Genomic DNA, 23322 nt, shown 5'->3' on the forward strand with positions numbered 1-23322 from the left:
TCCTCCATTTTAGCAAAAACGCTCAGCTTCCTTTAACCTTGCACAAGACCTTGTCCGCCCATTTTGGGCAAAGCCTTAAATGTTTTTCGTATTCTCCCAACTAACATCAACGTTTGTTGATCCGCACACCCCTCTCTCTTTCATCTCTTTCCTTTTTCGAACAAGGGTTTATTTGCCCTCAGCCATGGTAGGCTTGACTATCCCATTTCCTTGCAAGTCTCGAAGGCAGTCAACACAAGAGGCCAGCAAACTTTACGAAATCTGATTTTTCTACACAAAGAAAATCAAAAAGCAGAGACTCAATCCTAACCCATGATATCCCTTAATTGCACCCTAAAACGGCTACATTTCGAAATCAAACCCCGCCAGATTTCGAACCCTAGAGGAAACCCTAACCTTTGCCTATATATACACATCTTTATGTCCTCAGCCGACGGGGGGATTGGTACACGAGTATTTTCACAAGTCTTGAGTTTCTTTCGTTTTCAAAAAAATCTGGTCTTGAACTTTTTCAAATTAGAAAATACTTTCTGTTATGAGATTTGCGTTGAAAAGTTAAGTTTTCCCAACTCGACTAACTTTCGTCATTGTTCGGTAAAAGAACTTTAACTACGATAGAGACTTTAATTTTTGACTCGAGTTTCGAATCTGTCAATACGAGAGTAGATTCGAGACCCCGACGACCTCACTTCACTGCACCACGAACAGGTAAAATTTGATGCTATTTGGGTTTACTGTCCTGTTGAAATTCTGTTAGTTGAAATCCTGTTCTTATTGGATATTTGTTGGTTCATTAGTTATTAGGTATGACTTATCATGAATCTTGCTTAGTTGCAGGTCTGTTAGGTTAACCTAGATTAATCAACATATTTCATGCTCTGATTATGCTATTTTGATTGTTGTTTGGCTAAGTGTAAGCTAATTTGGTCTGAATCTCGTTTGCGATGCACTTGATGATTCACAAGTATGATTAAAGGATGTTATGTTTGATTATGTCTACGCTTATAAGTGTGATAACATGAATAATGAGACTGTCAACTTGTTTTACAAATCAGCAGGTGTTTACTTGTGGATTTTGGGATAAATATGGGTCGGATTTAGGTTATAGTATCTGCTGCGCTATGTGTTTAAGGGATATGAGCCTGTCCAAATCATTCGAGTTTATTAAAGGCTCGTTTTAGATGATTTCAGCCTGGTATAGTTACAATGTGGTCATCTACACTTGTTCATTTCATATTTCACCCATATGACGCTTCCCCTGCGTATTTAGTATTTCATGTGTTCTTTAAAAAATCTGGTTCAAATGAAAAGGTTGTATCATAGCCGGGATTAGTAAGTGTCAGATTTGGGAATTTAAAAGGAGGCTAACTTCTGTTGTTACTTCATCATAGGGGATTTGGGTCTACTTTGTCTTTCCTGCTTATGTTAAGACTTTCACTAAGGCTAAATCATTTAGTTTAAATATCCATCTGTTTAAAGAAAATCTGAAAGGGCTGCTGCATTCATTGAAGTAACGCTTGTTTGGGAGCTGTTAATATACTAACTAGAGGCAGTCCACTGCGATTAAAAGTTGTCAAGTTGTTCATACATTGCCGTACTTAATAAGTATTTTATGGAATACTGAATTGCTATCTTCTGCCCTGAACTGCTATAATGTTGTTTCCTATTGACATTATCTGTGAGTTATATTTGTGAATTTGAGTCATGACTGTTCTTTGAACTTAGGTTGTTGCACTTTTGAATTGCTACTGAACTTTGGCTAGAATACTTGCTGACTGTTGATGAGAATTACACTGCTTTATTTCTGTTCAGTGTTCAGCTATTGCCCATTTTAATTATTTCTATATGTCACTAGTTCGGCAGTGAGCTTTGTTTTGGTCTACCATTATTTACGTAATGTTTCCTTGTTCTTTTTTTTTTCGGCCGCTCCCTTTTCTTCTTTTTGTGTATGAAATATAAGTATCATAAATCCGTTGTACTAATCCTCTTCTTTTTCATTTCTTTTGCATGATCATCTCACATACGAGTCCAAGAGATTCGTCACCTCCCGCATTCGGTGTTGGACTAAAAGCCCAACGTAATTTCTCTTCTTGTGTCAGCCAACCCACAGCAACATATTAAATCTGTTGGGCTGAAGCCCAACAGCAGCGGACAACAGCAATTCCGAAATGGGCTGAGCCCATTTAAATCATTTCACTCCTCTACTTTATGTTTTATTTTGTGCATTAATTTGTATTGTGAAACTAGTACTTTGCTTGGTTTGTTTGCCTCTATTTGCTTGTGTGATATTTGTTGAACAAAAGACTAGCGATTGGTTTTATTTAGTCATGCTAAATTCCATCTATAACTAGTAATTAAGGGAGTAATTTTAGCATATATAGCAGTATACGTCCCCAACAACAGTAACTAGAACATTTAAAATCATGTTAAATAATTGGAATTGGAGTCATTAAAAGTCAAGGATAAAGCTTGCATGAGTTAAAATACATTTTCAACCAGTTAAGTTTTCAAAAAGATTTCAGACGAGCTTACACTCGGATTTCATTAGGATCTAAAGTTGTTAAAATTTAATGAAATATTACCAAACTTTCCCTAAGTCTTTAAACCAAAGTCAATTACTTCCCTTTGAGATATACAACTATTTTCCAGCAAGTTTAACTTTTCTCAACTATGACACTTTTTTTTTTTACTTTAGTATTTTTATCATCTATGTATAAGTCTTATAACTTCTACTCATATTTAGACTCAATTAACTATTTTTCTCTCAATACTTAGACTTTAAAAAATGATTATGTTTTATCTGATATTTAGCCTAATTAATTCATCTAAGTCCGGTTGGTTAACCATTATTAATGGAATTTAGAGGATGCCTAATACCTTCCCTCTAGATTAGTTGAACCTGTACCTAGAATCATTTGGTTTTGTAGACTTTAAAATAAAATCAACTTTAGATAATTACTTTAATTAACCTTAGGTGCCCTAATTCACCATAAATAATTAGGTGGCGACTCCTAACTTTAAATAACCCCGGAATTACCCGGATGTTGTAAACTATTTTGACCCGGTTAAAATAGGGTATAACAACCGGTAGTCCGCGTGCAGATTTCAACAAGCCATTGAATGACTCAGAGCTATTTGTTGTCAGCATACCCCATCGCCTACCTTCATCCTGGTGTAATGTCCATTTGTCTTTATCAATTGCATTCAACCAATGGAAGGCTTCCTCATTCGCCCGCCTAATAATGTCCATCTGCAGGTTAAACTTCTTCTCCTGATGCTCTGTTGCAGCCGCCCACATCCAATTGCAAAGTGCTGGGATTCGATATGCCTTTTGGAAGTTTGCCTTCAAATGCCTTAAACAATAACAATGGTAGGCAAACGGTGGTTGTCACCCCTGCAAATTGAACATGTTGTGCAATATGCCAGCATTTCTGTCTGATATGACACAGATTCCCATGCGATCCTTAATAACGTGTTGCCTTAAGTAGTCCAAAAACATACGCCACGTACTAATGCTCTCATTAGCTGCAATTGCAAAAGCTAGATGGAATATAACTCCATTTGCATCCATTCTAACTGCTATTAGCAGCTTTATGTCATACTTCCCGTACACGTGTTCCATCAATTGATATTACAGGCCGACAATGAGCAAAACCATCAATGCATGGTTTGAATGCCCAAAACACAAAATCAAAAATATGACCGGGCACACCAGGTTTCGATTTGAGCTTCCATTCAACAACAGTACCATGATTGAAGTGTTGTAGAGATGCCATGTATCTCAGCAACTTCTTGAAAGAGCCCTCCCAATTGCCGTAGAGCATCTCACGTGCACACCTACGCCCAAGATACGCCTTCCTCCTAGTAATAGTTTTGCTATATACTTTCAGGACGACTGTAATACAATCTTTAATAGGGTACCTGAAAAAGTTGAAATATCAGCATATAGCAACGAGGAACATTATATTAACACCAAAAATAAAATGAACATAGGCGAAGGGGATACCTTGGGTTTTTTGCAATGTCGCCAACTAACACACGAGCAATCATATTGGTATCTAGTTTACAATGATCATCTGGGAAGTCACCCATATCACAAGTGTGCTTTGTGTAGAACTTTGAAATAGTCCACATCTTTTCAGCAGTTTCCTTACCATAGAGCATCCATTCGCAGCCTTGATATTTTCGCTTGCAGACCAATCGCCAAAGTTTTCATGTGGAATCGTCAACTTTAAACTCCCTCATACCCTGGATGCAATAAATCTTAACATCCCTTTGCAATGATTTTTTCGAGCTGAAAATCATCCCTTTTTCAATATGAGCTTTTTGTTTTAAAAGATCCACTGGCTCTTTCCACAAACTTCGCCGAATATGATCATCATCCCTAGTAAAGACAAAGGCATATGGGAGATCTTGAAGATGATCAAGATAGGGGATCTCATCGGAATGCCACTGAATCGGCGTCGACTCTTGCTGTTGAAATTGGCTTTGCGACTAAACCGGAGTCGACTCTTGTTGTTCAAATGGTTGCTATGAATTCAGTTCCTCCTCGTGTGCCGGACTGTCCATCATGTCTTGCAACAGTTCTACTTGATGTTGAGGATTAGTTCCAACCTCAATCTCATCGTCACATTGCTCATCGTCACTTTCATCCGCATTAGGTATTTCCTCACTATCGCTGGATGATGTCACTATATAATTCGGATAATCCGGACCATCCATAGCAGGACTTTGCCTATAATTTGGTGCACCCACTACATTCTCCCTACATAAGAAATTAGGGTGTTTTAACTACTACACATCAAATAACACTATTGATGTTAAGAAAATAGACATACCGATAGTAATTCGGATAATCCGGACCATCCATAGCAGGCCTTTGCCTATAATTTGGTGCAACCACTACATTCTCCCTACATAAGAAATTAGGGTGTTTTAACTACTACACATCAAATAACACTATTGATGTTAAGAAAATAGACATACCGATAGTAATTTGGATAATCCGAACCATCCATAGCAGGCCTTTGCCTATAATTTGGTGCAACCACCACATTCTCGCTTTGAGTTGTTGGATAGGCTGAGGATGTTCCAACCTGATTCCTCCATCCCGATTGAGGAGACCGTCCGATATGATCCATATCAGGTGTATAACTCCTAAATAATATAATCGACATCATTAGTAGCATTCAAGTGCCACTAATAATAATAATAATAATAATAATAATAATAATAATAATAATAATAATAATAATAATAATAATAATAATAATAATAATAATAATAATAATAATAATAATAATATTGTAATAATAATAATAATAATATTGTAAAAACTGAATATTTACCACTGCCCGTCAAATTGCTGACTTAAACTATCCAGAGGCATTTGGCTCGTCAAAATGCCTTCATAAGTACTCATGTCAGGGTAATTGTGTTGATAAGTAGGTTCCGCTTGAGTGACTTCGGCCTGAATTATAGACGGGGCTTCCCGACGAGGTCTATTTCGGGCTTCCTCAGGAGCCCTAGCCATGAATTCAAGTCAATTAATGGGCACCTTCTCTATATACATTTCAAGGACGTTTAAAGTTATGCATTTTCTATAATCATAAGGCGCCTTCTAATAATCAGTCAAAGAATCATCGTCGTGAATGTACCACTGTCCATAACTAGTTACACCTTGCGGCGTAAATGACACTGGATATTTTCCAATTATATTGAGATCAAAATCACTTCTACTAACTTGTAGTCTATTATACAAGGCTTGGAGTAGTTTTGAGAATTTTAAGTCAAGTGGAAACTTAACATGGTATTTTGAGGGAGAATCGTATCGCAAATTATTTTCCTCGAATATAATGTGTCCGTCCCAGAATAAAGAAACTTTAATTCTTGGAACATCTGCCATATTTTCAATAATTGAGGAGGAATACAAAATGCTAAAACTAGTTGAAACTTAGAATTTTATGCTTTACGAACTCGGTATTAATAGGATTCGAAGTTTGAATATAGAACCAACGCATGCATGCAATTACAGTGTCTTGCAGTTTTACGTCAAATCAAATAAGTGTATAAAGTGTTGCATAACGCATGAAATAAGTGCGTTATGGCAGAATAGCGCAGTAAATTACTACGTTATTCTGTCACAGAAGGCTCACAACGCAGTAAAATAATGTGTTATGTCAGAATAACGCATTAATTTAATGCGTTATACCGGTATAACACAGTATTTTACTGCGCTATGCCGCACATCCTATTGTCACCTCAACTGTAAAAAAAAAAAACGTCATGATTCTAATCAAACTTTATATAACGTAATTTGACGAATAACTTACCAACACAACATTCCACACAAAATTGAGTTACGATGTCATTTTTTGACTAATTTAGAGATATTAATCGTGTTATATCGTTCACTCCAGCAAACATCTTTGAAGCAATGGGTAGGACCTGGGAACTAGGTGATGATGATTTTCATTACTCAAATAACCCTAACGACAGATTCAATCAAGAATACAATAATAAAATGAGAGAGGAGTGGGATTGGCGTGTTAAGGAAGCTGAAGCACTGGAGCACAAGTTAGCGTCAGTAGGGCTTAAACGCCCAAAAAAACGTGCTATGTCAATGTCTCGCGGAACTCCACAAGAGTTTAATTTGGCTCTTAATCGTTTTCGTGAAGAGAACAATCGGATGCAAATACGTTACCATAGGGTAGTATATGGTATACATGGTAGCACAAGATTTAGATCCAAGTGGGATTCGGACTGTGAAATGTCCGATGAAGATTAATATTTTTCTTACAATGAGGTAAGTAGGTAGGGTCATAAAGACCCCCCCCCCCCTAGGGTACTTGGGGGTTTCCAACTATATAAGTAGCCCTTTATTTTGTTATTAGACTACACCATATTCAATGTCGAGTAGTAGAAACTCACCTTGGTCTTTACTTCTTCCAAAAGAACCAAATAGCAGTGATGATGAGAGTTCAAATCATAGCAGTTTTTCGAGCGATACCAGTGATTTCAAACTAGATGAGCTAAATCCCCACCTTCTTATAGAGCGTAATGATGATTTCTACAGTGTCAAATATTCAGATCCGCGGGAATATTATTGCGGTTTACGCCGAGAATGGTCACATCGGCTTGCCGAATCAGAACGTCTTGTTCGTGACTTGGAAAATCTCAACGCTCCAATTCCAACAAGGTACTCCTTAACCATGCCTCAAGTAGGTCCAGAAAGTTGCGAGCTTGTCGTGCAAAGGATTAGAAAAGAAAACAACAGAATGCTAGCAAGACGATGTAGATTTTACATGCTACAGTTGGCCGAAGAACAAGCATCATCAACCGGTAGAGAACTACCTGCTACTGAAAAAAGATGTGTCTTAAGAAACCGCCAATATTTTTTTGAGGACGATATTGAGGACTTGTACTCTGATGATGATTAAGAATGTTGTGATTTTAGTTTTTAGTTAAATTTATGATTATGCAGTTCTTTCTCATTAATTAGTATGTTAAGTATTTTCATCCACTCAAGGTTATGAATGAATGATGCAATTTAATTAAGTTTTTTGTTTTTGTATGAATGCTGTCATTTTGACTAAAACAAATTAATTATTAATGAACAAGTTTAAATATTCGTAAAGAACTTAAAGCTAATGACACCAAGCCTTCAAACGAAAATGGCGTTCAAGCACTTTTCAACCACTAAAACGGCCATCCGAAGATTTTCTTATCCTTGATGTGTTGATCCTACCTTATTAATCGCACAAAAATAAGTAGGGTTCTATACTAAATATTGAAGTTTCGGGGTCCCGAAGCATGATTAATCTATGGCCAAAATACGTTAAAAAGTGTAATGGAAGAAGGGTTAACCAAAAGGGCCGAAAAAAAAAAGAGGAGGCACTATAGCGCAGTAAATTACTGCACTATAGCACTTAACGGAGCTGTTCCCGTTAAGTGCTTTAGCGCAGTAATTTACTGCGCTAAAGGCATTATGGTAACTTTTTTTTTGTTGGGGTATCTTGGTTCAAACTGTTTTTTTTTTTTTTTTGGGCCATTTTGGTTCCGAACTCTGTGTCAACGACGATTCCAAAGACAGACATTACAAATTGTACTTTTCTTCTTTTTTATGATTTTTTTTTTGTGGAGGACCCCGGGGGTGTTTTTTAAAAAAAATACTAAACTAAGAATAAGTTTGGTATCTTTAACAATATTGAACACACCACATCATATAGCAAGGGTCAAACCATCGACAGACCTTATGGTCGTCAATATTTTTCACTTGAACACCTCAACTAAACATTATTTCATTTAGACATTTGAGGTAGGTCCCGACTGTGCCATTTAGATACTTTTCGCTGACTTGACAACTTGAGTGATTTCCACACCAAACTGGCGCGTGCAGAGCCTAGAAAAAAACAATTTTTTTTTATTCTTTTTTTCTTTCTTCTACTTTATTCTTTTTCTCTTTCTTCTCCATTTAACAAACCTTCCACCATTGCTATCTTGTTCACTAGAGAAAATGAAGACCGCCACCACCCGCTCTCTCCCTAAGCGTTTACGAGACAAGAAAGATGATTTTCTTTTTTGGATAAATCTATTTAATAAGCAAAAGAGAAATAATATTCCCAAAAAGATTTAAAAAAAAAAAAACTGAATTTACACCCAAACTCATGTTAATGAGAAACTCTCTCGAAATTATATGGTGGTGGTTGTTGTGACAGAAATGGAAGAAGAAGGAGGTAGTGACTATGGTTATTCCATTAATGGAGTCTTTAGAAAGCTTGAAGTTTTAAAATGGGTTAATTGATTTGATGCAAATTTTGAGAAATTAATGTTGGGTTGTCTTTGGGTCTTCGTGGGAAATCTTTAGCTGAAGTTATAACAAATTTGAAGGAGTTTCTTTTGAAAAATTGGATTAAAATCGTGGCTGGAACAAGAACACACATGAAGATGGTGAAGAACACCAATAACAACTATTCATTTCAGAATTTTCAATGTGTCCTTTTTTTCTTTTTCTTTTTGTTAATAATGTGTCCTTTTCTGATTAGTGCAAATCAAGTTTTTTTTTTATCTTTTTGAGAGAATTACTTTTATTTTGTTATTAAATATTTTAAAATAATTTTTCACTTTTTTTTTAGCTAAAAAAGACACATGTCCTCATTTTATTCGTCAATTGCCACGTCAGCAGCGAGTGTATTACATACACTTTGTAAATCTAGCTGATTCAGCGAAAAATATCTAATTGGAACAAATTTCGGATAGTGTTAGTGCTCAATAGGAAAACCTCTCAGTTTAGGTGTCTAAGTGAAAAATCTGGACGATCACAAGGGCCGCCGATGGATTTGGCTTATAGCAAATCACATGTCACACGTGCTAATGAACTGGCACTTCGCGACTTTGAGGAGCCATTTTAAAAATTAAATTTATAATTTAGTTTTTAATCAAACAAATATTTGATCAGCGATAAATTAATTGAAATTGAAAGTACATAATTAGGCTCTTCAGTTCTGCAGTTCGCAAAGGATTGGAAATCTCTATAATTATTTCGTTAAACTTACTCATATAAGAAACAAAAATCTTGAAATCTATATTATGTTCATAAGGGTTGTTAATTTGTTTAATTGGACCTCTTAGTAATTTATTCAGATTAAAAATATATGTGTTTTAAACTTAGCCGTACGAATAAATAGTGCCCAATATTTCTTAATTAGACATATATTTGTTACCCATTAAGAGTTATTAACTTGTTCATACAAAAAAGGACTTAGTTAATTTTTTGATAATCATATTTATATTCAAAATTTAAAAGTATCTGATTATATAATTACCACTTATACAATCAAACAAGAAATTATATTAAGCTTATGTTGTGACAAATAAATGTATTTCTATATTTATTACGTTAAGTAATTACAAAACTGAATAATTGCTACATTAATAAATTTGAAAAATTCACAATATCCAGTCAACACAAAGTTCACTTTACTACAAATTCCTGAATAGTATGGTTAACCAGTCAGATGTCCAACCTCTGTCTCAAAATTCAAATATGGTACATTTATAGCATGTCCTAACACAAATTCGTTGGACACTGTTAAAGGGGAAAAAGCCTCCCGGTTGGGTTTTGAAGAAGAAGAGATTGAGAATCGGAGAGAGGCATATTTTGGGGAAGGTGGTTTGGTGGGTGTGAAGGAGGAGAAGAGATTGGCTATGGATGAGATTGCCACTTCTGAATTGAAATGGCTCACAACGGGCGTTCCCTTTCCCTTATGGATAGAAAGGGGAAATCGAACAGTTGAAAAGACTAGAATAATTAAAACTACAGTACTATAGTCTATAGTAAATTCAAGTCTAATACTAAGTTTTAATTTACTATAGATTATAGTACTGTAGTTTGAATTATTCTAGTATTTTCAACAGCTCGGTTTCCCTTTCTATCCAAAAGGGAAAGGGAACGCCTGTTGTGAGCTATTTCAAAGTCTCATCCATAGCCTATCTCTTCTCGTCCTTCAAATCCACAAAACCACCTTCCCCAAAATCTGTCTCTCCAATTCTCAATTTCTTCTTCTTCTTCTTCAAAACCCAACCAGGAGGCTTTTTCCCCTCAATAATACATTTATAGCATGGTGTTATTATAATTTTCCGGAATTCAACTTGAAATTGAAGTTGAATTCTGGAATTTGAAAACTCCAAAAGGCTCTTTTTATAATTTTCACTCCAAATCACTCACAAAAATTCAAAAACAATTCTAATTTTTATTCACGCTCAAACACAACTCCAGTTTTCAAATACTATTTTCACTTGAAAGCAAATACTATTTTTTTCAAACTTCACAATTTTTATATCCAAACGCCCATTCAAAGAATTTGAAAATGGATTATCTTAAACTTTATGCCTTTGCTGCTAGCTCCGTGTGCAAACTTTTAAGGTAATAAATTAGAACTTAGTATTAGACTTGAATTTACTCATTGAACTAACGATGTCAAAAGATTAAGTAGGCGCTTGCTATGAAAACCAAATATTTTCACTTTATTTGAAATATTGGAGTTCGAGTTGTGTTTGGTTATAGTTTTGAAAAAGAACATTTGGTTGTTTGAATGTACTGAAAGTGAAAAAAGTGGAAAAAAAAAAGTGAAACCTGTCAAAAATATCCCAAATAGTGGATATCCAAAATATCCCAAAATATCCCAAAATATCTCAAAATATCTCATGTCTTGTTTCTCTATAAATAGGATGCACAGATGCAATGTTGAAAGAGCAGAAGTAATATAAACTGATATCTCTCTACATATTCTCTCTACATATTTCTTCCGTATATTTACTTTATAGTTATTATTTTATAACACGTTATCAGCACGAGACTCTGTCATCTCGAGCAAATACTTTACAAGCCTCGAAGGTATTGATTTCTTTGTTTTCCATTACTAATGGCAAATCTTTCTAGACGTGAATTTGTAGCCTTAGATATATCCGGCAATAGCTATATGTCTTGGATTCTTGATGCCGAGATTCACCTTAATGCGATGGGTCTGGAAGACACCATCAAAGATAAAAACGAGGCATCAAATTAAAACCGTGCTAAGGCAATGATATTCCTCCGCCATCATCTTGATGAGAATTTAAAAATGGAATATCTCACGGTTAAAGATCCTCTTACGCTGTGGAATGATCTGAAAGATAGATATGATCACCTGAAGATGGTCATACTTCCACAAGCACGTTTTGATTGGCTCCATTTAAGGTTCCAAGATTTTAAATCTGTTAAGGCATACAATTCTACTATGTTTAAAATTATTTCTCAATTGAAATTATGTGGTGAAAATATTACTGATCTTGATATGTTGGAGAAAACATTCTCCACTTTTCCTGCCTCGAGTATGCTCCTGCAGCAGCAATACCGAGAGATGAAGTTCAAAAAATATTCTGATCTAATCTCACATCTTCTAGTGGCTGAACAACATAATGAATTACTGATGAAAAATCATGAAAGCCGACCCACTGGTACTGCCCCATTCCCTGAAGTGAATGAGGCAAATTTTCGCCATTCTAGGCGTGGAAGAGGTCGTGGCCCCAGTCGTGGTCATGGTCGTGGTCGAGGAAGGAATTTTAATCATGATTCTCGTTTTGCACCATATAATACCCTTCAGCACCAGCAGTGTAAAAGGAAGGATGAAAAGCATGAAGTTGTGCAAAAGAAAAATTCAGAAAATAATTGCTTCCGATGTGGAGGAAGAGGGCACTGGTCACGTACCTGTCGTACGCCACAGCACCTTGTTGAGCTATATCAAGCCTCCCTCAAAAGGGCAGAAAAGGATGCCGAAGCAAATTTTATTTCTGAAGATAATGTTGAGCCCATGCATCTAGATGTGGCAGATTTCTTTGAACTCCCTGAAGGGAAAATAAATCATCTGATCGGTGATGGATCTGTATTAACTTAGATATTTCATACATGTCATTTGTATTAGCTAATGTGGTTATGTTTCCATATATAAGTAATAAAGTGTGTGTAATACTTTGTCTAATCAAAATATCTACTTCGATGTTTACTTTGCCTATTTTTTCGTTTTGAAGAATATATGGAAAATCCTCAAATATTATTTGGATCAATGACAAATCATGAAGATATTTGTGTGATTGATAGTGGAACAACGCATGCTATATTCAAAGATGAGAAATACTTTTCTCAATTGCGTAGAAAAAGGGGAAATATTAATACAATTTCTGGCAATTCGAAATTAATTGAAGGCTCCGGAAGAGCTACTATATTTCTACCTAAGGGGACGAAACTTGTTATAGAAGATGCACTATTCTCTTCTAGATCCCCAAGAAACTTGTTGAGTTTCAAAGATATCCGCCGTAATGGGTATCACGTTGAGACATTAAATGAAACAAATGATGAATATCTTATCATTACAAAGAATGTCTCCGGCCAGAAATGTGTTTTGGAGAAATTACCAACTTTGTCTTCTGGCCTGTACTATGCAGAAATTAGTACAATGGAAGCACACTCAATCGTAAACCAGAAGTTTAACGATTCAGGAACTTTTGTGCTTTGGCATGACCGCATGGGTCATCCTGGATCAATAATGATGAGACGAATTATTGAAAATTCAAAAGGGCATCCACTTAAGAACCTGAAGATTCTTGAAAGTAGTGAGTTTTCATGTGTCGCTTGTCATCAGGGCAAATTGATAACCAGGCCATCACCAATGAAAGTTGATATTGAATCCCCTGCTTTTCTAGATCGTATACATGGGGATATATGTGGACCTATTCACCCATCTTGTGGGTCATTCAGATATTTTATGGTTCTAATAGATGCGTCTTCGAGATGGTCTCATGTGTGCCTCATATCGTCTCGCAACCTGGCGTTTGCGAAATTATTGGCACAAATAATACGCTTAAGGGCACACTTCCCAGATTATCCTATAAAGGCTATACGTCTTGATAATGCTGGAGAATTTACATCCCAAGCTTTTGATGATTATTGTTTATCAGTTGGGATAAAGGTTGAACATCCTGTAGCACATGTTCATACCCAAAATGGCCTTGCTGAGTCATTTATTAAGCGTGTGCAATTGATAGCAAGACCATTACTTATGAAAACACGGTTGCCTACAACCGTCTGGGGTCATGCTATTTTACATGCAGCATCTCTTGTTCGTCTTAGACCGACTCATTATAATAAATACTCCCCGTCACAATTAGTGTTTGGTCATGAACCAAATATTGCTCATCTCCGAATCTTTGGCTGTGCTGTATATGTGCCTGTAGCACCACCACAACGCACTAAGATGGGCCCCCAAAGAAGGTTAGGAATATATGTTGGGTTTGAATCACCCTCCATTATTCGCTATCTTGAGCCATTGACGGGAGATTTATTCACTGCCCGATTTGCAGATTGTCGATTTGATGAAACAAATTTTCCACAATTAGGGGGAGAGAGAAAAGAAATCAAAAGAGAAATTGCGTGGAGAGTTCCATCACTATCTCATTTTGATCCACGTACCCCTATATGTGAGCAGGAGATCCAGAAGATCATCCACTTACAGAAAATAGCAAATCAAATGCCAGACGGATTTACTGATTTGAAAAGAATAACTAAGTCGCATATCCCTGCAGAGAATGTGCCTATTCGAATTGATGTTCCAAAGGGACAATCTACTAGTGTCATAGCCTCTGAATCTCATCCACGCCTGAAGCGTGGTAGGCCATTGGGCTCCAAGGATAAAAATCCAAGAAAAAGAAATACAAACAATGATCAGAATGACACTATGAAAGGATCTCATGAAGAGATTCAAGATCTGATTAATTCTGATATTCCTGAAGAAATCAGCAAACCCGAGACTTTAGTGAGTGAAGAACTATATCGTTCGAAAATTGTGGTGAATAGTATTTTTGCATATAATGTTGCACTAAATATTATAAAGGGCAGTGAGGATCAGGAACCTCAATCTGTCGGAGAATGTCGACGAAGATATGATTGGCCAAAATGGCAAGAAGCAATTCAATCAGAATTGAATTCACTTGCTAAACGTGAGGTTTTTGGACCTGTAGTCCAAACGCCTAATGGTGTAAAACCAGTTGGTCACAAATGGGTCTTTATACGGAAAAGAAATGAGAGAAATGAAATTGTGCGATACAAAGCACGCCTTGTTGCACAAGGATTCTCTCAAAGACCCGGCGTCGACTATGAAGAAACATATTCACCAGTTATGGATGCTATAACATTTCGATACCTCATGGGTTTAGCTGTCTATGAAACCCTTGAAATACATCTTATGGATGTGGTTACAGCTTATCTTTATGGTTCACTTGATAATGAAATTTATATGAAAATTCCTGAAGGATATAAAATGCCTGAAGCATTTGGTTTAAAGTCTCGGGAAATGTATTCAATCAGATTACAAAGATCATTATATGGTTTAAAACAATCAGGGCGTATGTGGTATAATCGCCTAAGTGAGTACTTGATAAATGAAGGATATATAAATGATGCCATTTGTCCATGTGTTTTTATTAAGAAAACAAAATCAGGGTTCATTATACTTGCTGTTTATGTTGATGACATAAACCTCATTGGAACTCCAGAAGAGCTCCAAAAGGCGATTGAATATTTGAAGAAAGAATTTGAGATGAAAGATCTCGGAAAGACAAAACTCTGTCTTGGTCTGCAAATTGAACATTTCGCAAAAGGGATCTTTATCCATCAATCTGCCTATACTGAGAAAGTTTTAAATCGGTTTTACATGGACAATTCGCATCCTTTAAGTACTCCTATGGTTGTTCGCTCACTTGAAGTGAGCAAAGATCCGTTCCGACCTCAGGAAGAAAACGAAGAACTACTTGGTCCTGAAGTACCATATCTTAGTGCAATAGGTGCACTTATGTATCTTGCTAATGCTACAAGACCTGACATAGCATTTTCTGTTAATTTGCTAGCAAGATATAGCTCTTCTCCTACACGGAGGCATTGGAACGGGATTAAGCATATATTGCGATATCTGAAGGGAACTAGCGATATGGGTCTGTTTTATACTAACAAAGGTAGTACAGATCTTGTTGGTTATGCAGATGCAGGTTATTTATCTGATCCACATAAAGCTCGATCTCAAACGGGCTATCTATTTACATGCGGAGGTACTGCTATATCATGGCGATCGACCAAGCAGTCCATTGTTGCTACTTCTTCAAATCATGCTGAGATAATCGCTATTCATGAAGCAAGTAGAGAATGTGTGTGGTTGAGATCAGTGATACATTTCATCAGAGAAAGATGTGGCTTGAAGTGTGATACAAAAATACCCACAGTATTATATGAAGATAATGCTGCATGCATAGCTCAATTAAAAGGAGGTTTCATAAAAGGAGATAGAACAAAGCACATTTCACCAAAGTTATTTTTCACACATGATCTCCAGAAGAATGGTGATATTGATGTGCAACAAATCCGTTCAAGTGACAATCCTGCAGATTTGTTCACTAAATCTTTGCCAACTTCAACTCTTGAGAAGATGATATTCAAGATTGGAATGCGAAGACTCCGACATCTGAATCTTGGTCTTCGTCAGGGGGAGTGAAATACGTGTTGTACTCTTTTTCCCTTAACCAAGTTTTGTCCCATTGGGTTTTCTTGGTAAGGTTTTTAATGAGGCAACTCTCAAAGCGTATTATTAGATATGCGCACTCTTTTTCCTTCATTAGGACTTTTTCCCACAGGGTTTTTTTCTAATAAGGTTTTAACGAGACACATCATCTATTAATGGATATCCAAGGGGGAGTGTCAAAAATATCCCAAATAGTGGATATCCAAAATATCCCAAAATATCCCAAAATATCTCAAAATATCTCATGTCTTGTTTCTCTATAAATAGGATGCACAGATGCAATGTTGAAAGAGCAGAAGTAATATAAACTGATATCTCTCTACATATTCTCTCTACATATTTCTTCCGTATATTTACTTTATAGTTATTATTTTATAACAAAACCAGATTTTTAAGTGTTTTCCAAATTTGAAATTTGCATAGCCAAATGTTAATTTTCAAATAAAGTGAAAAAAAAATTCTGGAAAAAAGTGAGACTCAAATGGCCAAACGGGCTAATGTCATTCTTGTAAATCACTTGTTCGTCTTGACATTACAACAGAGAGGGTAATGTCCTTTTCACAGCCCAATTTGCAAGATATTTCACTTCCTGATCTGTTTGCCTTTTATAGACGGAAACCAGCTGTTTGTGGGTCATAAATGTCAGAGTTGGAAATGAAGAAATTGCACGGGTGTCCTTCAAATGGCGGTCTTCAATTTTTTTATCCTTTAAAATCGAATTTATTCCTAGTGAAACATAAGTTAATTAAGGTCGACGTGCATAATTCGTGGAATATTATTATGGAATAAATTATAAACTTATACCCTACAAAAGAGTTTTGTTATAAGCGACAAAAATTAAAGACCAACACAAAATAGGGATCAAAGTGCAAATGACCCGTTGAAAGTTGAGAGTAGGATTCAGGCTGATTTACAGGCCTTTGGACCTCTTTGGCCCACTCGGCTTCATGGGCTAGTGGATACAGGCTGATTTATATAAGTGGCCTTTTAGGTTACTGTTTAAAATTTATTTCCTATCTTTACAAGGCGCGCAAACAGCTCTTGAAATTAGATTAACGTCTAATATATGCTCATATATTTCTAAACCTTACAGACAAAACAATAGATTATTGCTTACCATTTGAATAAATTGCAAAATTTTAGACTGTGAACTGACGATTCTGATAAGATTTTCAGTTTGTTAAAAGAGATCTTTAGACTGTAATCTAGAACGTTTAATAGTTGTAAAAAGCAAAATTAAATAGAAGGTCATTTCCTAAATAATTTTTCAAAAAAGCAATAACTGGTGAAATATATATATATAAATAAACTTTTACAGTAATAAAGGGAAAACAGAATTTTGAGTTATGTGACATGTTACAAAAAGGTATTTACATCTTTTGACAAAGGATGTGTTTGGCATGGAAGAAAACATTATTAGTACAAGTTTTGTTGGTTCAATTTCATGCCCCAAATTGTAGTACATGTGCAAGAAAATGTAATACATATGAATATAAGAAAATGACACTCATCCTGAACCCTCAATGCCATGAAGAGGATTCAAAATGAATCCCCTTGAATGGAAATTAAAGTTATACTGCTAAATAGAGTAAAAACAAATTTTCTTATACGTACATAAAATTTTGAATCCCCTTTGACATAAGAGAAATACTAGTGCAAATCTCAGCTATAGCATTTTTGAATTTCTTCAATCCCCTTATCAGAATTGCTGACTATACCTTTAGTACTAATGATGCTGAGGATCAGGTCCTCCAGGAGCCACTCTATCTGCATCCACCAATGCCCTCCTATTAGTAATTTGCATCTTCTTTGAGTTCTTTCCCAAATCAAAAATTATTTCATGTAAAATCTTCTGGCTATCTATCTTTCTTCTTATGCTTTCAAGCCCACGATAGCTAGTTGCTGTTGAAATATTTACCTTTGCAAATAATAATAATAGAAGGAATACTAAGCTCAATGTGGAATTTGAGTTGGTCATTAAACTGATAGGAATTAAAACTCAAGAATTATGAGAGGTAAACGAGCTTATTGTAAGCTAAAGGTGGCAAGTTATTTGATAATCAAGTAAGGCATCCATAAGCATCATGCAAGTATATATAAGGGAAGTGTCAATAGTGGAAATCATTTTAATCATGTGCATATAGAAAGAGTTTTTGGATCTTTTTGTTTAATGATTTTTCAATTTATTTCATGTTAGGCCCATTAACCAAAACTTACATAATCCACATCACCACATGTCATGTCCCTCCTAATACACAAACTTTTGTTGTATCCTTTTGTCTCCTTAATGGCTTAATCCACTATGACATTGGTCTCTATAAGTTGGATGACTAGTCATCTTGTCCTATAAGTTGCTATTTCTTCGATAGTTTTGAAAGTAAGTTTGTGCCCATAAAATTAACACTTTTGGAAGTACTTTTTTCATCTATAAGTCCGTTTGGATTTAACTATTCAGTATCTAAAATTCACTAATTTAAACGAACCTTCCAACAAACAGAATAGAAGCTGATCACAAGTTCATCTTTACGGGAGGTTGTCGGCTACTATCCATAAGACTATCTCGGGCATGAAAAAGAAATTAAAGCGGAGGAATTAATTCAAATTCGGGATAAATAAGCTCTCTAAAGAGAATAAAATGCTACCTATCAATAAATTTTTCATTCTTAACGCTCCCTGGCTACAAAAAGTTCTTATGTCTTCTTTGTCTTAGAAGTGACATGAGATAAAGTTTTCTTACTTTCTTATCCCATTACAATATCTATTGTGGTGCCCATGTGGTATACGTAAGATTCATAGTTTTTCAAAAGTGGTTCATGTACATTCTCTTTATTATCTAATCTAATACGATAGATGACCTATCGATCGGGGGTTCCTTTTCATCAAAATGAATAAATAAATAAATAAAGGAAAAATAAAACAAAATATAAAAAAAAAGTATTAACAATAATAATTACCTACCACTATAGGTTGTAATACTGTGATAAATATTCTTTCATATTTAATTATAGATATTTTGATTCGACACGAAAAATGGAATAGCTTTTATTGGGGGAACGATTTACCTTCTAAAGAGAAATTTCCCGATACAAATCCTAATTAATCGAGTCTGAGGCAGAGTATCAAACACTCCCTAGGTCTCAAATTATTTGTCGTTTTTTGTTTTACACACCCCTCAAGGAATATTAATTAGAAGAGTTATTTGACTGCTTTTACCTTTATTTGTGTCAAGTTATAAATTTTTTCCATTTAATTTACTCTATTTATGTGTCATCTCCATTAATGATAAAATTCTACTAATTAAGAGTAAAATGGAGAAGAAATAATTAACTTCGCTTGATCTTCTAAAACAATAAATAATTAGAGATAATTATTTTTAACAATCACCACAAATTATTTAAGACGGAGGGAGTGTTGGATAAGAACACAAAAACAATAAAAAAAACTTCTGGACAAGGCTTACTTTAAAACATGACATAAAAGTAACTTTTTTTTTTTATTTGGTACACACAAAAAGTATATGCATAGGCCTAAAGTTTTTTTTGTCATTGTTTTAGCACATTAACAAATCGCCGCACCCGTCGAATTGACATTTCCCACTAGCTTAATGAAGAATCTCTTGATCATGGACAGTTTTTAATGGATTTTTAAATATATTATTGTTCTTTCATGTTCCTAAATAGGCAAGTTATATTGATAATTTTTTTATTTTTTTTGACAATGTGCTTATCAAACCTTTTTAGTCAGGTGCATATGGAAAGAACTTTTAGATCTTGTAACCTAAAATATTTTGGAAAAATGGGGCTTTGTTTAATAATGCTTTCATGTTAAGCCCATTACCTAAAATTTGCATAATCCATGTGGTCCCTTGTCCCTCTACTAATACGCACTTCATTGTTTCCTTAGTTTGTTTTCACTTTCTTTTCGTCTCTTTAATCCGTTGTGAGATTGGTTTATTTCAGTTGGATCATGGATGACTAGGCATCTTACTTTTACTTTTATAGAAATGGCACTTGGGGCGCAAGAACACTGCAAGAACAGGTTGTGCGATAAGCTGTATGAAGTGTACTATAAACTTGGCTTTATTTATTGGGTGCCTACTTTTTTGTTCTTTCCCCTGTTGACGCGCGTATTTGCACTAACTATTATCTCACAACGGGTCTCACCGCTTAAGCTTCAGTTAGGGTCTCTGAAGTTCTCTTTCTTCTTCACTCCTTTCAATTACAGATTTCTTACTTGTGATGTTTGGTAAGTTTTTCTTGCTTTCTCTCTTTCTTTCTTTCTTTTTTGCATGAATTTCCTTGTTGTGCAATTAGTGATTTTTCCGAGATAATATAATGATAGGGATATTATGAATGTCACAACTTTCTCTTTCCCCTGTCCCTTTGTCGAGAGGGGAATTGAACGAAATAGACTATAAACAAATATAAATCCTTAACAACCATCCAAACAAGCTGTTTAAAAAGATGGAGACAAAGACTCTTGCTCAAACTCCAGGAAACGTTGATAATATGCCTAGATCAGCTGATGTTTTTCTTACTTTTTTGTTTTGGCAGGTAGCTAAATGAACACAGTGTGCATGAACTTTGAAATGAAATTAAGAGAGGGCAGCTGCAGTGAAAGGCATGATTCATGTTTTGTTTAAAGTTTCCTATCTATGTTCTCTAAATCGTAATCTAAACAAACATGTCTCACCAATAAACGTTTTTTAACAGAAAAATACAAAATCATTGGAAAGCCTGTGACAAATTGTATTTGATCTTTCTATAAAGAATCATTGGATAGTCTGTGAAGAAAGTGTTGTATACTTATTTATGATATTTCCTCTGAAATATAACTTTCTCCCCTATCCTTTATTTCGTATCCATTTAGCCCTCAAAAGTTTAATGTTAATATCATTATTTGTCATCAACTCACTATTCTTAATTTAAGTACAGACATAATTCAAGTTTATCTGCTGTCTCTTTGTGTTTTATCTGTGGATGTTACCATTATGGTACTTGAAATATCAAGAATGTTGCAATTTCCTTAATTCTTAATTCTCTACTCAACATTTAGGATTTTTTGAGATTTAAAAAGTGTGTAAAACTGGGCTCCAGATTTGCAGATTTCCTCATCTTTCCCCCTCCGATTGACACACAACAATGAGGCAACTTTAGCTCCTTTTTTTTTTTTTTTTTACTACTGATATCCTTAATCACCGAATGACTATACAAAGCATCCATCATTTGAGGCTATAAAAATGTTGGGCCCGTACTACTAGGTATGTTCTTCTTCTCATAAATGTCATTATTTTGGAGTCGGCAAGTAATTCTGTCAACCAAGTTCAATTTGCTTAAACATGTGTATCTTGAATTCTTTTTATTTGCTTCTATTGAATGAAGATGGATAAGGTAGTTATGTCACTGTCCTTGAATGTATGCATTTTAAGGTCTTACGAATTACCATTAGGAAAATTTACTTGTCATAGTTACCTCTAAGACTTATTCATGAATAATAACTATCTTATTTTTTATTTAACTTTCGTAGCTTTATTTTTCCAAAATTACATTTCCAGTAACTTTTGAAATACATGTACCTCTCTATTTCCCTCACTACACATTTAAGATTTATCATCCTCTCCAAACCCTAAATATAATTCTCTCTCCTCTCTCTCCTTCCCCTCACTGCCGCCTCTCTCCCTCCCTTTCTCTATCTCCGGCCTCTCTTCTCCTTCCCCTCACTTACCCCTCCCTCCCTTCTCTATCTCCACCACCCACGCCGCCGTCAACACCACCGCCACCGCCACTACTATTACTACTATCTCCATCTCCAAACTCAAAAAAAATCTTAAGGTTCTAGTTCTTCAGATCTGAACTCCATATGCTTCATGTATTAATTGTTGACCGTCTAGAAAAAGGAAGTAAACAGAACAAAGGAAAAGTCTCCTCTGATAAAGTAGCCTCCATTTAGCAAGAAGACTGAGCATATGCAAACTCAATTCTTGTGCCTCTAAGCAAATTTGGATTTCTTCGCATCCTCCTTAGTGAAATCGAGGGACATCTTGGTGATGATAGCGTCGGTGACAGCGAAACCAACGGGGAATCTCCATTCACGACGGAAAAACACAGGCCATGGATCGAATTGCCTCATTTTTTCTTAATTAGGTTTGAGACTGTCACGGTGGTTGTCGTTTTTGCGAATTCTTCACGTTGGGCTTTAGTGAGGAAGATGGGTTTCATCTTGTATTTCGCTGTATTTCAATGTATTCATCTTTTTTTTGTGTGTGTGTAAATATAGTGAATGTTCTAGATATAGAGCCTATTTTCACTCTACTTTGTTTTCACGATTTTTGTATTTCGCTATATTTCAATATATTCATCTTTTTTTGGGTGTAAATATAGTGAATGTTCCAAATATAGAGCCTATTTTTACTCCATCTTGTTTTCAGTTTTTTGTATTTCGCTGTATTTCAATGTATTCATCTTTTTTTGGTGTAAAATATAGTGAATGTTTCAAATATAGAAGCTATTTTTACTCTACTTCTAAAAGTTTGGAATGGAGTAATTTGGAGAGAGAAACGTGAGGTGTTATGGAACTTCAGCCATTATGCATGATATATGGTTGATTTAATTTGACTTATCATTTAAAATGAAATAAGAGAATCTATTCCATAAATACAGCCTATTTTTACTCTGTCAGATTTTGTATTTCAGTGTATTTAAAAAATGCGAACTCTGCCAGATTTTGTATTTCCGTGTATTCCATAAATTAAATCAACTCCAACAAATGGATATCAAAACGATGGAACTTTAGTTTGAATTCAGAGCAAAATTAACCAATGAACACAGGAAATAACGTATCCTTCCAACCTGTATCATATTACAACGATGCATAGAGGATCATGATGAATAAGTGATCAACATGGAAATAAAACCACTGAAATTTGAAACAAACTTAGAATTTTTTTCCAAAGGCTGGGGCCGATGTGAGCGATAGAGGAGTTCGACAAACTTGATAATGAGAGGGTGAATTCTGTAGCGAACGACCTCTTCCACTTTTTAATCAATAGCCAGATTAATCCGATGTTAGAATAAATGTGCTGTTAATTGCCAAATCCTTGAACTGGTGGAATAACATCAAACAAGTACAATTATTTCACTCATAATCTTTGATCTGTTTCCTTATTTATTCCCACTATGATAATATCTCAATATAAAATTTTCCTTGGTTTGCTTAAGAA

General features: G+C 35.2%; 1 protein-coding gene across 1 annotated transcript; it reads right to left on the reverse strand.

The window, feature by feature from the left end:
* Window positions 1–22091: 22091 nt before the first annotated feature.
* LOC132626349 (ATP synthase small subunit 6, mitochondrial-like) lies at window positions 22092–22493 on the reverse strand. The gene has a single exon (XM_060341227.1). It carries the CDS (start codon window positions 22230–22232, stop codon window positions 22092–22094), a length of 141 nt encoding a protein of 46 aa, XP_060197210.1. The 5' UTR covers window positions 22233–22493.
* Between the last annotated feature and the right edge of the window lie 829 nt (window positions 22494–23322).

The sequence above is a fragment of the Lycium barbarum genome, chromosome 1 (genome assembly GCF_019175385.1).
Source record: "Lycium barbarum isolate Lr01 chromosome 1, ASM1917538v2, whole genome shotgun sequence".
Lineage (NCBI taxonomy): Eukaryota > Viridiplantae > Streptophyta > Magnoliopsida > Solanales > Solanaceae > Lycium > Lycium barbarum.